The sequence below is a fragment of the Chinchilla lanigera genome, unplaced genomic scaffold (genome assembly GCF_000276665.1).
Source record: "Chinchilla lanigera isolate Chin_1 unplaced genomic scaffold, ChiLan1.0 scaffold00041, whole genome shotgun sequence".
NCBI classification, from domain to species: Eukaryota; Metazoa; Chordata; class Mammalia; order Rodentia; family Chinchillidae; genus Chinchilla; species Chinchilla lanigera.
The window spans coordinates 19,109,165-19,123,921 of record NW_004955442.1 but is presented as its reverse complement, the minus strand read 5'-3'; the positions used below and the strand labels follow the sequence as shown (position 1 = coordinate 19,123,921).

Genomic DNA, 14,757 nt, shown 5'->3' with positions numbered 1-14,757 from the left:
ACCTACCCTTGGCTGCTAGACATTTCTCCTTGGAAGGGCTGGCACCATGCCCACTCCCCACATCATCACCTTATACCAGTCTCTCACAATCAGTACTGAGTTAGCTCTCCTCCTCTACTGGGGTGCATACCTGTTTCTCCCTCCTCCCTCCTGCAAGCTCATGCATGCATGCATAACCACCAACATGTGCACCCATGCACACGCAGTCACCAAATCCTACCATCCCTTTGCTTACAGGCTTTCTCTCTTAAACCATCCTTTCCAATCTTGTCACTGAACCCAGGGAGTCTCAAATTTGAGTGTGTGTTCAAAACCAACAAAAGTACTTGTTATAAAGGCACATGCCTTGACAATATCAGGTGCTGGTCTACATGTTAACAAGTGGAACTCTCTCCCACATTGCTGTGGGGATGTACCACTGGGGAAAATGTGCTAACATCCCTAACCCCGCTCTCCCAACTCCACTTCTGCATACACAGCTCAGAAAGTTAAATGCTTACACCCACTGAAGAGATGACTACAGCCATTCCTGGCACTGCCTTCCTGCAGCCAACAACTGGAACTAATCCAAATGTCCTTTAAGACAGAAGTAATCTGGAGTTGTGCAGTGAAAAAGCACATCATGAGTCTGAGTAACTGCTGGCCATGAGGATAAATTACAGACATGATAGTGAATAGAAGAAGCCAGACACAGGATCTTGTGGTGTGATCCTAGTCACAAGAAGTCCAAAAACAGATTAAAGGTCTTCCTGGCTGGGGAAGTCAGATGAATGGGGCTGGGTTTGCCCTGGTGAAGCACAGGGAGGAGTCTGCTGCAGACTGAGCCTGTCCAATGTGCAGATCTGGGCAGTGCATCAAGACACTGAAGTGTGAACAGTCACCTGCAGAAGACTGGAGTCTTTGTGTCATTTACTGTAGCAGGGACACTACACTTCAATACATAAATACAATATGAAATAAAGGTGAGCGGTCGGGTTGTGAGTCCCGGGATTCTGCTGCATCTTTTGGTTGGGACTTGAATGGCCTCTCATTTGAATCCCTACCGCAGAGCACTTTGCAGAGAGTACTCCGTGGCCTAAATCAAAGCACACTGACAGCATGTGAAGGCCTCTGGTGACCCACCAGGGCTTCTGAGGGCCAAGTCTGAATTCTTTCTACTTCACAACAGGGGTTCCATGCCACACAACAGGCAGATACTTTCCTCAAAGATCACCTTTGGTGAAGAGGACTGAACAGAAGCTGGAAAGATAAACAGGATAGAAAGGGAGCAGAGATGTCATTTCTTAAACACCAAGCGCTGTCTACCTGCCCCTAAAGCCCACCAATAAAAGAAGAACAAGGGAATAAAAGCTGGGAAAGCAATGGCCCCAGAGGTGGAAGTTTTTCTTGTCCCTAGAGCTTGGCCCAGATGCCCCTAATTGCTCCTGTTACCCCTCTGCCAGACTGGACACAAGTAATTCAGCTCAAAAGCTACCTGCAACCCTGTCACACCTTACTCTCCATCAGTCCCCACCCCTTGTACAGATTCCCAAGCAGGGAGCTAAGAGAAACCTGTGAGACCACAGGCTAACAGGGAAAAGGCCCCAAGTGGGAGGCTCTAGCAAGCAAGTCAGCACTGGCTGCCATTCCTGGAACACCAAGAAGATGGCATAAGTGACAGTGAGCTGGTGAATCCTGGAGAAGGACATGGTGATAGGCTTTTAGTATCCTTGCAATTATCCCTATATTTGAAACATTCTCAAAAAAAAAAAAAAAAAAAAAAAAAAGATCAAAGTAAGGCAACTTGTGGCTTAGAGAAAAGGTCACGTGTCTTTTCCAAAAACTTACTCCCCTGAGTAACAGAGTTATTCCACCTCAAAATATTTAATTTATCCAATATGGGACCTTTATTAACAGTTCCACACCTAGTGAAGAGATTCATTGTGGAAGTCTAAGTGTGTACCTTCTTCATGAGGGCGTAGTTTGGAGATGACTGAGCTCCTATCCATTCCTTTTGTTGTTATTTTTTTTTATTTATTAAATAGAACACCTAGAAATAACCTGTACTCCCCTTTGTCTCAAAATCAGTGTCTCAATGAAAAAAAAAAAAGGATCAAAATGACAAGCAGTACAGTTTAAATAGCACTGATGGCCCAAACCTTAGTAGGCTATCGGAGAAGCCAGCACTGCACAAATGTAAAAATAGCAAAAAAGAGATAACTTATGAATTTCATGTTAGCATGCACCCAATGGGGGCTCTATAAACTCTGAAGAAGAAGAAACTACCATTGGGCTGAGCTGTCAGGGTTCATCAGGACAGAATGGAGACAGAGAAGAGAAAAATAGTCACAGGTGCTGACCACAACAGTGTCCAGAGAGGCACAGTGTGGCACAGGGCTCTAGTGCCGGGTCAGCTGGAAGAACAGTTTCAGACTAAAACGAAAAGGGCTTCCAGCTCCTTTGCAAGGGTGGAAGGGGTGGAATCATTTTAAGGTTCTATAGAGCACCTAGGTGAGGGAGCACACCTACCCTGCACACAGTGACTTTTCACTTCAAGTAGTCAGCAGCCACCACCTTAGGTATGGACAGGGTTCATCTTGTCAAAACATTTACAGTTACAAAAGGAACATATGTTCATTCTTGACAGAAATACACGCGTACATGTATGTGTTAAAAATTATAAAGAATGGTCAGGTGTGGTGTTGCATGCCTGTAATCCCAGCACTTGAGAGGCTGAAGCAAGAGGATGGCTGCAAGTTTGAGGCCAGCCTAGGCTACATAGTGAGTTCAAGGCCAGCCTAAAGTATATAGCAAGACCCTGTCTCAAAGGGGAAAAAAAAAAATAACAAAGAAAATTAAAATCACTCATAACCAGCTACAGATGGCTATTTAAGAAAACTTAAGTCTGAACCACACATCCTGCCTGGTAACAGATTTTGCTGATAGTTATACATTATGCAAGGTTCCCAAATCATTATCACCAGCAGCACAGAATCTATCATCTGCAGCTACAAATACGCTAACCAAGCTCCCCTGCTGATTTGCTTCAAATGTCCTACTCTTCTGATGAGGTAGCAATGAGCATCCTCATAACCATTAGGCTTTTAACAACATTCCCAGATGTCCTTGGAGGAAATGCCTAAGGAAATGTACATTTTAAGGTTACTGAGATAAAGACTATTACCAAAGGGCCCTCCAGAAAAATGGTCCTGATTCATGTGTCATCAGGTGATTTGGTTGGTTTGCCTGTGTCTTCATGTGGTATTGCTGCTGGCTCCATTAAAGATGAACTATCCAGCAGGTTAGCCCCATCACCACAGCACCTGAACAGACCTACATGGTGCTCAAAAAACCTATACTAGATGGACTCAAGAACTCTGCATGCTACAGCACTCATGGCCTGACAGAAATCTACATGACTCAAAAAACATCCATGCTATTTCTGCACTGGGGAATTCAGAATAGTGGGAAACAAGCCTTCAAACAATCCAAGGGCAAACTGGTACCTTTTTACCTAGAGTGTGGGTAGAGCAGGGGGATGGCAGGGAGGTCCAGTCTCCTCTGCAGTAAAGTATAGTTCAGCCCAGGGAAGGCTGGGTCTTTCAGGCAGGGAAAGAAACCAGATGTAGGGTAGCCTGGACAAGGAGCTAGACTCATTTAAGGAGCAAGAGGCAGTCCAGTAAGATGCAGGATGAGGTGAGCATGAGGCACACAGCAGCAGACCAGAGATATAGGGACTCATAGTTGAATCCATACAATGGGCAGCTCCTTTGTAACTCTGTATTGTCTGTACTGTGCTTGTGATGTTGTAAAATGTTGTATGTCTGTTAATGTTTCCCTCCTTTTATCTTTAAAATAAAAAAAAAAAAAGGGCAGCTCCTAAAATATACTGAACATCAAAACAACTTGGGGGAGTTAAACATAGCAACTTATGCCTATAATCCCAGCTACTCGGGACACTGAGGCAGGAGGACTGCAAATTCTAGCCCAGCCTGGGCAACTTAGTAAGATCCTGCTTCAAATGAATGAATGAATGAATGAATGAATGAATGAAAGGGCTGAAGACGTAGCTTAGTGTGAAGGCCCTGGATTCAATCCCAACACAAAAAGGAGGTGGTGGACCTGAGAGCTGGCTGTGACCTGTGGTAGGTGCTAAACATCAATGTGGCGTTTTTGCTAGCACTTTCTCTCGTCTCTGGGGCTTAAAGACTCATAAGGAGTTGCTGAAATTATAAACAGGAGGCCTATCAGCAGCAGGATCCCCTACATGGTCTCCCAATGCACTTGGCTAGTATTAATTTTGAGCTGCTCCTCCCCAATTCCCCCAAAATAGATATAACCCCTCTCTCCAAGATTAATAGGTAATTTGCCTCTCTTGTCATGCTGTAATCCAGCCAGCCTTCATCTGTAACATGTAGAGTAACTAGGTCTCAATTTCCTCATTTTACAAGGGAAAACAAGTGTATCTAAAGACACTTAAGCACGAGTGTCAACATATGCCAACCCTACCATAGAGTTTGGCACAGCTGTCACTGCACGTCAGCTGCTGCTGCAGCTGTTCAGAAAGTCCTAGACTCCTAAGCAGAAGACCAAGGGCTCACATCTCCTCAGAAGCTTAACCATCATTCCTAGTTGCCCGTCAGGAACAGCCCTATCAAGACACTGGAGCTATGGAGGTGAACAGAAGGACAGAGTCCCTCACCTCAGGGAGCAGATATTCTAGCAATAAGATATACACAGATACCTGTGAAAGCCAATGCACACACTCAGTCACCACCAGGCTACAAAGCTGACAATGAGACTCAGCTGCCTCTGCTGAAAAATAAGGGCCAGAATGGCAAGAGCCATTCTCTTAGGAGAACTAAGTGCGAAAAGCCACAGAACAAGCCTAGCTAAAACTCACCACCTTTTGCCTTAGGAGGAACCATGACGTGACCCATAGAAAGGATCTGGAGTTGAAAGTTTAAAGGCACTCCTTCCCCATCCATGATAGCCCCAGGACTCTTTAAAGTTGTTGTTCTGCTGTTTGTTTTCTTTGTTCTTTGCGTTGTTTTGTTTCTGGCTAAAGAGCACTTGACTTTCTGCTTATGGTCCAGAACAAATTCTCCATAACTAAGTGTGAGACCTACAGCTCCACATCTCTTTCTTCCCTACCCAACCCAGCTTAGTACTGGGGATCAAACCCAGACCTTAGCACTAGTTACATCCTCTTTTAATTTTATTATTTTTTATTTTTTGAGACAATCTTGGCAAGTCACTAAGTGTCCAGGCTGGCCTTTAATTTTTGACCCTCAGCCTCCCAGACCACTAGAATTATAGGCATTTGCTGCCACACTCAGTTTAGAGTTCACACTTCCCAGGGGTCTTCACCATCCAGGCCCATATGTCTCACATGATCTCCCCCTCCATGTTAGCACTTCTCCAGAGTCCAGATAGGGGAATGCCTTTTCCTGCCTGTGTTTCTTTCTCTCTCCATTCTGTTCAGTCCAAAAAATATTTATTTATTCCACTCCTACATGTGTGATCTGCTGCTATACTAGAGGTGAGAGGGATAACAATCTCAAGAACAGGATATTAGCAAAAAATAAAAAGAACTGGGAAAGAATGACTGATGATGTCCTCCCACTCATTCACTGATTACATATTTTTTGTGAACTTACTCTGTTAGGTATAGCACTAGTCATTACAGATATACGTTTGTTTTCCAGGAGCCTATAGAAGCCTGAAGCTCAGACTTGCTAGCATTAACCCAACAATCCCAAAAGAAAGGCTCAAGCCTCATAAAAGCAGGCTCAAGGGGCTCTAAGGGCCCTTCTAAGTCCCCACAGGAAAATGAATGTTCAACAAAGAGTTGATCTGAACCTACCAACAGTTTCCCAGCAACCCTTCCCCTACAGGTTTCTTTCAGTGTCAAGCCCAAAACCAGGGCTGGGATATCAATCTCATGATCCAAGACTCCAAAATACTCTACCCCTCCAAGGGCAGAGGAGGAGGTATCAGGGATCTCGTCACTGAGTCACCAAACGTCTTTACAGATTTCAGACTCAGAGGTCTCTCTCTGTTCTTCTCACCTTCCCTGTAAAACAGATTGGACTCCTACCACTTCACATAAGTAAAATGTTCCAGAACAGTCAAACAGTGCAGCAGGTCACTCAGCTAACAAGCTTAAAAGCAGGAGTTCCAGAGCTTCACAAAATACCTTGGCTCAAGCAAAGAACACCACTGAGAGTGGCTCACACAGCCCTCAAGGAAATATTTTCTCCTGCATTCTACTGCGGTTCCAGGAGAAACTAAAACGGTTCCAGGAGAAACTAAAAAGGGATGAATTAACACCTATCAAAGAAGCTGGATATGATGATGCATGCTTGTAATCCCAGCACTTTGGGAGGCTGAGGAAGAAGGATCACAAGTTGGAGCCCAGCCTGAGTAACTTAGCAACTTATCAAGACCTTGTCTCAAAATAAAAAAAGGGCTAGGGATGTAGTATTGATGGAGACCATTACAAAGTAGCCCTGAGCAGGACTTAAATTAACTAATAGATGGCTTCCCATGTTTACTTGTGACTTTGTCCAAAACCTAGGTCCCTTGTCTGGAGATGGGCGGCAAACTCATAGTAAGTTAACCTCTGTGAGTCACTGGTCCCTACTGAGGCCTGTAATGGTGGGTGGAGCCTCAAAGGACAAGACAAAGCCACAGCTAAAGACACCTGGCTCCAACCTCAATAGGTAAAGACTGTAGCCTCAGGCATCTCACTCCTGGGTGGAGACCTTCCAGGAGTTAACATGGCTCTCCCTCCCTTGTTCTGATAACTAAATAAATATGGGCCAGCCATCCAGAGAAGATCTTGGTCTTAGCCCCTGAAAGAATCTCGGCTGATCCTCCTGGAGCCCTGAAATCATTTCATTTGTCTCTTCTTTTTAGCCTTCGCAGTCCACTCATTTGGGAGATTGTGGACCTGATTAGTCCACAATAACTAAGGGTAATATTAACCCAATACAATATGAAGGCCCTGGGTTTAATCCCCAGTACCACAAATAACTAACTAACTAGCTAAATAAATAAATAAGCTGTATCTAAAGGAGTGACCCCCCTTTAGGCAGGGGGGCATGGAAGTTCCTGAGTATTTAATATAGAAGCAGATATCTAAAGAGGAGCTGCTCATATACTTGATAATACATTGTTTTAAAAAGAGAACAGCCAGGTGTGCTGGCGCATCCCTGTAATCTCAGCACTTGGGAGGCTGAGGCAGGAGGAATACAAGTTTGAGGCCAGCCTGGGCTACATAGTGAATTCAAGGACAGTCTGAACTACATTTTGAGACCCTATCTCAAAAAACAAAAATAAAAAATAAAAAAAGAGAACAAGCTGGGTGTGGTAGCATATGCTTGTTATCCCAGGGACTTGTAAGGCTAAGGCAAGAGGATTGCAAGTTCAAAGCCAATTTAGTGAGAGCCTGTCTCAAAGTAAAAAATAAAAAAGGACTGGGGATATAGTCCAGTGCTGCTGGAACACTTACTTGCCTGGCATTCCTGAGGCCCTGGGTTTAATGTTTAGTCGTTGGAGGGAAGGAGAAGGGAGGGGAGGAGACAGAAGAAGAAGGGATAGAGGGGAGAAAAAGGGAGAGAAGGGGTGGAGAGGGGAGGGAAGGGGAAAAGAAGAAAGGCAAGGTCAGGGGGCTGAGAGTATACCTCAGTGGCATGCTTAGCATGAGCAAGACTAAGTATAGTTGAATTCTTGGCACCTAAAAGGAAAAAAAAAAGAAAGAAAAAGTGAACCAGGGGATGGGGACTTAGCTCAGCGGCACAGCACCTGCCTGGAAAGCGCAAGGTCGTGAGTTTGAGTCCCAGTACCAGCAAAAAAAAAGCTTGAAATATTTAAGCAGTAGAAGGATCAGAGAGGCTAGAACAGAGTGGGAAGTGCAAGATAAACCAGGCCAGGGCAAGAGAATGGGACTGCTTGGAATTTTATTTTAATACTAAGAGAAGTCACTGATGGGCAGTGGCACGAGCCTGGGGGGGCTACACACTACACATCACCCTCACCTGTGCTACTGGGGAAGGAAGGACCTGCTAGGAAGATAGTGAGTGGCAGGGGCAGCCCAGGAAAGACCTAGACAGGTAAATGGAGTGGAGGAAAACTAAGAAGTACAAAAAGATTCTCCCCACAGGCTGTCTAGTTAGGGTTCTCCTAACCAGCCCAACCCAAAATTAGATTTTCTTACTGGGAGTCGGAAGGCCAGATTATCCCATGGTCTGTGGCCTTGTGTCCTAGACTCAGTAGATCCTCAAGAGGCAGATGGAGACAGCAAATTGACAGACACTTTCAATTTAAACCTTCTAGTTCTCTGCTATGTCTTTTTGAGACAGGGTCTCACTATGCAGTTCAGGATGGCCTTGAGCTCACTTTGTAGCCCAGGCTGGTCTCAAACTTGCAAGAGTCCTCCTGCCTCAGCCTCCCAAGTGCTGCGATTACAGGCGTGTGCCGCCACACCTGGTTTAAAAAATTATTTATTTGTTGGAGATCAAACAGAGGGCTCTGCGCATGTTAGCAAGCATTTTACCACTGAGCTACATCCCCAGCTCTATTCTTTATTTCCTCATCAACTATAAAACACTTTGGTTCAAAGCACTTCCCAAAATGGCCAACAACAGCATAAACACCAGCTCAAGTTAGAATTACAAATTCTCTCTTTTAACCCTGTAAACACAATAAACCAAGGCACTAGGAAAGTGAAACCTAGAGAGAAAACAGATGAACCTGAGAACTGAAAACACCCACATCACATTAAGAAGGGAACCTTGGCCAGCCGTGGTGCTGCACCCTTGTAATCCCAGAATTCGGGAGGCAGAGGCAGAGGCAGAGGCAGAGGCAGGAGGATCATTGTGAGTTCAAGACCAGCCTGGGCTACAAAGTGAGCTCAAGGCCAGCCTAAACTGCAAAGCGAGACTCTGTCTTAAAAAAAAAAAAAAGAAAAAAAGAAGGAAACCTTTGAAACTACTCATCCAGTTGGGGTAGGAGATTGCCCTCCCCAAAAGATGCAGCCTCTAATATCCGGAAACTGTGAATATCTGGAATCTGTAAATATGCTACATTATGTGACAAAAGAACTTTGCAAGTGCAATTAAGGATACACACTTTAAAAAGATAATCTTGGGTTACCAGAGTGAGCACTATTGTAACCTGGGCAGAAAAAAGCAGAGAATTTTCTCTGGCTGAAGTCAGAGATGTGGTAAAAGAACTGGATGGTGCTAAAAGGAAGCACATAGGAAGTATGAGAAGGAAATAACCTCTAGGAACAACAACAAAAAAAAACGACCAAATTACCCTTAGCAAATATTCAAGAAACAGGGAAGCTTAGTTTTCTACAGTGCAAGGAACTGAATCTGGCCAGCAACCTTAATGGGTCGGGGAACAGATTACATCCCAGAGCCTCTGGCAAAAAATGCATCGTGTCAAACTCTTGATTTTAGCTGTGTAAGACTTGAAACAGGAAACTCAATTAAGCTTACCTGAAACTCAGATCTACAGAAATGAGTGAGCAACAAAACTTTTTTTTTTTGAGACAAGGTCTTGCTATGCAGTTCAGGCTGGTCTTGAACTCACTTTGTAGCCCAGGCTGGCCTCGAACTCACATGAATCCTCCTGCCTCAGCCTTCCAAATGCTGGAATTACAGGTATGCACCACCACTCTGGCTAAATCTGTGTTGTTTTAAGGTGCAATATGTGCGGCAATTTGCTATGACAGCAACAGTAAAATAATGCAAAAGAAAAAGAACTCAGTTCTCCTGGAAACACAAGGAAGGTGAATTATGAAATACCTGGTCAGCCTCAAATACTCAAAACTCTTCAATCTTCCCTCCAGCCCTATGACACTTTTCCAACCTTTCCCCACTGCCTTGTGATAACAACACATTCTTCTGGTTCTCCATTACCAGGCTTTCCCAAAGAGGAATCCTTGCCCTAGAGGCTTTCCTAGCAAGAGTCCTCAGGTGAGTTATCCTTCAAGATTTCACCTAGAGATAACTCAAGTATATCAACAAAACACTGCTCACTGATTCTGCAATATCCAGAGTCGTCTAGATGCTATTCCATGGCAGTGCGCAGAGCCACTAATGTTACCGTTCTATTCCTTCCATTGTGATTTCCCAGCATTCAGCCCAGCTTCCTTCCTTCCACACTGCTTCACCCCACCCCCTCCATCCAGTTAGTCATCAAGAACTGTCTGCACTCTCCCCTTTCTCTAGAATCTGTCTTCCTCTTTCAGTTTCTACCATGGTCTAAAGCAGGCCTTTATAATCTTTTGCCCAGCCATCCCACGACGATTTTATGGAAGTAACATGATAAAGCAGAGATCTAGCAGTGGAAACATAAGGATGAAAAGGGACAGTTCCCTAAGCCCCAACAGCTCAAAAATCCCCAAATGGCCTAACTGGTCTCGAAGCCCTTGATTCATCTCCAGGGACCTCGAAGATCTTCCTAACACTGGCATTTCACAAACTCAAAGCAGGCCACATGCCAAATACAGGCTCAATTCCTTAGTACAACACCCACTAGAGACGTGCTAGCACCTGCTCACCTTCATTCCATTATAATCCCTGAACTTCCTTACTCCCTAACGTCAGAACTCAGCCTACAACGAAGGTCCTTCATGCAGTAAGTGCTCTCACTTTCTGATCACCTATTTGGTCCTTCACACTCCTACTCCTCAAGGCTGCTCCTGGCCTGCTCAAGCTCTCTTTGCAGGAAGCCCCCCACACCCCCGCACCCACAACATCTGAGAGTACTGGCAATACCGTATTGAGTTTGTTCATTAACCTATAGTGTCATCGCGCAGGGCAGGGGCTATCTCAGGCAATTTGGTGACGAACACAATAGGACAGTAAGCTCAGTAAAAACTACTAAATGAAACAAGCAGTGGACAAGCTGGAGTTCCGTTGGGAGGGGCGTCAATCCAAGGTCTTCCCTCCCTCCTCCAGAATCCACGATCGCTTCCTGACAGCCGCTTCCCGCTACCCCTTAGACAAGCTCACACTCCGTTAGATCTTCCGTCCCTTCGGTTCAGAGCCCAAACACCTCCCACATTCATCTTCCATCAACCCTCTTCCAATTGCTTTCTCTCACCCTGACGTGCCACAAAGCATCCAGAGGAAACCACTATGGATGGCTTCCTTCCCTCTCCGTATTCCGTGCGAACCAAAGCCGGGGAAAGTCGGCACCCAAGGCACACAAATGACGGATGAGAAAGCTCAGGACGATGACTCATAGGCTAGTGCTCCTTGGTTTCCAGAGTTCGGCCCTAAGAAAGCTAACAAGCAGTCCCTGTCCGCCGACAACGAAGGGGACAGCCGGGTAGGGCCACGCCCTAGAACTCACGCGGGCCAGGGGCGCCCTCAAGACCCTGCCGGGTTTCCCCGCCGGGGGTCCTACTCCAGGTCCATCCCTGGCCTCGCCCGCCGCGCGAGCACGGGAGGTCTGGTCATCCCGCTATCCGCTCCGGCCCCTACTCACATTTGACTGACCAGCTTCTGTCTGAAAGCGGCGCTCCGCCAGTCAGTCTCCTGCCCCGAAACGTCCATGCCGGTAGTCCAGCTCCAGCTGCTCCCCGTCCCACTCGGCCACCGCCGCCTCTACTACAACCAGGCCCAAACCCGGAAGCCTTCCACGGTTCCTTGGCCGCACCGGAAGTAGAAAGGAATTGTGGGAAGTAGAGTCTAGCGCCGGGCCCTGTGGGAAATAGAGTTCCCGGGTCGCGCGCCGGCGGGTCTCCTCCGGCTCTTGCGGGGCTCCGCTTCCAGGTTCCGGCTCTTCCTAGAGCTTCGCGCTCCTCACCAGAGCACTGGATCCCAGATGTGCAAGGCTGGGCAGAGTGATGACTGCGTGGAGCTCCAGGAGCTGCGACAGGAGTTGCTACTGTCCTGCATTTCCTGCGACCCTTCTGTATGCTAGTCTCATTTAGTCCCGGAGGGAACTGGGTCAAGTGGCCGGTTGTCTACAGGGATGCTAGAGAAAAGATGTTTTTTCGGTTTTGGGGTTTTAAATGAGCACACCCTGTGTGCGAGGTAAAGTGCCCTGCTTGCCTGCCGGCGTCGCATCACGTAAGTGACCAGGTAGACTGTCAACACCGCTTCTTCCGTTAGCCTTGGAGCTCTCAGATCCCACCCACGATTGTACTTTGGAAGGGTTGTGGATATTAATTTTTTTTTTTCTGTGCTGGCGGGGGGGTGGTCAAACCAAGGAGCACTCTTACCAGTGAGCTACAGCCCTAGCTCTTTAATTTTGAGGCGTGGTCTTGCTAACTTGCCAGGACTGGCCTCAAACTTGTGATCCTCCTGCCTCAGCCTGCCTCCGGAGTAGCTGGGAATACACGCGTGCACCACCGCGCCCGACCGACGTTTATTATTTTTATGGACCTTTCTGTTGTCTTTCCACCTTGTCAACTTCGTGGAGAACACAGCCCAGATAGTCGCGGGAAGGCTGGACATCAAAAAAAAAAAAATTTTTTTTTTTAAACAGGGTCTCGCTATGTAGTCCAAGCTGCCCTTAAACTATGTAGTTTAGGCTGGCTTCAAACTTGCGTCGATCATCCTACGTTAGCCTCCTGAGTGCTGGGATTACAGCACCATGCCCGGCATTAGACAGACTTGCTGGGTGGTGGTGAGTGAGCTGGACTCAGGACAGAGGGTTCCAGAGTCTGACACTACTTTTAAGAACTCTGTATACACCCTTTGTCCTTTAACACTAGGTAGGAAATGACGGAGGGAGTGACCAGGTTCCCCAAACGGAGGCCCTCTTGCTAACAGGGTCATGCACTGATGTGAAAACTGTCCATATCTTCAAACATTTTTGCTGTTATTCACCCAAAACAGCTTTTAAAAGAAACTCTACCCAGGCTAGTCAATGTGTCCTGGTTTGCCCAGAACTTTCCAGGTTTTACCTGTGAAAGTCTTGAGTCCCCACAACCCGCTCAGCCCAAGCCAACCAGAATCTGTACTTCTCTTGTACATTTTCATTATTATATAATTCACATACTGTATAATATACCCTTTTAAACTGTCCAAAGCCAGGCATGGTAGTGCCTGCCTGTAATCCCAGCACTCAGGAGGCTGAGGTAGGAGGATCCTTGCGAGTTTGAGAGCAACCTGGGCTACAAAGTGAGCTCAAGGCCAGCCTGAACTGCATAGGAAGACCCTGTCTCAAAGAGACCAAAAAAAAAAAAAAAGTGTCCAGAAGTTTCTAGTCTATTTATGTATCATAAGGAGGTGCAACTTTTACCAGTCTTGCACATTTTCTGGGGTTATAGCTCAGTGGTAGAATGATTGCCTAGCATGCATAAAGCTCTGAGTTCTAGCCCAATCACCAAAAATAATAAGAAAAAAACATTTATGCCATGCTTGGTGGTATATCCCTGTAACCCTTGGACTCAGGAAGCTGAGGCAACAGGATCAATAGGATCAAGCCTAGTTCAATAACCAGTATTGCAAAAAAAAGAAAATAGCCTAGGTGGTGGTACACCTGTCATCCCAGCACTTGGGAGGCTGAGGCAGGAGGATTGCCACACATTCAAGGCTAGCCTGGGCTCCATGGTGCGCTTAAGGCCAGCTTGGACTACACAGCAAGACAATGTCTCAAAAAAACAATAAAAAAAGTAATAAATAAGTAATAAATATTTCTCTGTGGTACATTAGAAGATGGTAACTGCTGGTTTATGTTATACTCTATATGGGCTTCACATGCTTGTTTATCTGCAAAAGAGTCTTGCTATGTAGGGTTGGGGATATAGCTCAGTGGCATAAGTGCCTGCCTGGCAAGTGCAAGGTCCTGAGTTCGATTCCCAGTACCCAAAAAAAAAAAAAGAAGGAAGCTATTTTTTTTTTTTTTTTTGGCTTTTTGAGACAGAGTCATACCATGTAAAAAAAAAAAAAGAGAGTCTCGCTATGTAGCCCAGACTATCTTCAAATTTGCAGTCCACCTGCTTCAGTCTTCTAAGTACTGGGCAAGCACCACCATGGCAGGCTTTTCAAATCCCACCCCCACCCCGTTTTTTTTATATAGGATCTCACTGTATAGTTCAGGCTGGCTTTGATTGCTGTGGTTACAGTCAGGTTCCACCATGCCTGGCTTTTCTCACATATCTTTTGTTAGATCCTTGTCCCTACAGGTTGTATTCATTGACATATGGGAAGCACTGGGATCACAGCCAGTCCTCGCTGTCAAACCTTTTGGCAAATTAAACTCACCAGGGATTTTGAATAAATAGGGTGGACATCTTGTCTGACTCAAAAGAGAGTGTTAATAATGTCCCCAGGACAAGCTTCCCCTTTATGCACTTTGGTTTGAGGAAAACAGCAACAGATACAAAGATTCACAGACAAAAAGACAAAGTCCCAGAGTCCTGTCAGTATTTGTTGCTATGATTGTATATTTAATGATGTTTTCCTGTTCTAAAATACAACAGTAACCTCTCTTGAGGGTTAATTGAGGAGCTATTTTTCAGCTAAATAACTTGTCAATAAGTTCCTGAAAGAAACAATAGATATTTTAGGGCCTGTGGGCATATGCCTATAATCCCTGGCGCTCTGAGAGGTGAAAGGCAGGATTGCAAGTTTGAGGCCACCTTGGATTACCTAGTGACCTTATCTCAAACAAAACAAAACAAAACAAAACAATTATTTGCAATCTCAGCTGGGCATGGAGGCACACATCTGTAGTCCTAGCACTAGGGAGGCTGAGGCAGGAGAATCGTTGTGAGTTCCAGACCAGCCTGGGCTACAAAGTGAG

At 45.7% G+C, this 14,757-nt stretch overlaps 1 protein-coding gene across 6 annotated transcripts in view; it reads right to left on the bottom strand.

Annotated features, from left to right (window-relative positions):
- Positions 1–11,653, bottom strand: part of Med15 (mediator complex subunit 15) — a 67,474-nt gene extending 55,821 nt beyond the window's left edge. For 3 of the 6 annotated variants that reach the window (XM_013517815.1, XM_005391805.2, XM_005391808.2), the window contains exon 1: positions 11,488–11,652. In XM_013517815.1, the coding sequence (XP_013373269.1) occupies positions 11,488–11,555 (68 nt within the window). In that variant the 5' untranslated portion in view covers positions 11,556–11,652. Of the gene's footprint in view, positions 1–11,100; positions 11,120–11,487 lie in introns of those variants that run through there. The other 3 variants (XM_013517813.1, XM_013517811.1, XM_013517810.1) reach the window with 3 other exon arrangements.
- Positions 11,654–14,757: the final 3,104 nt, after the last annotated feature.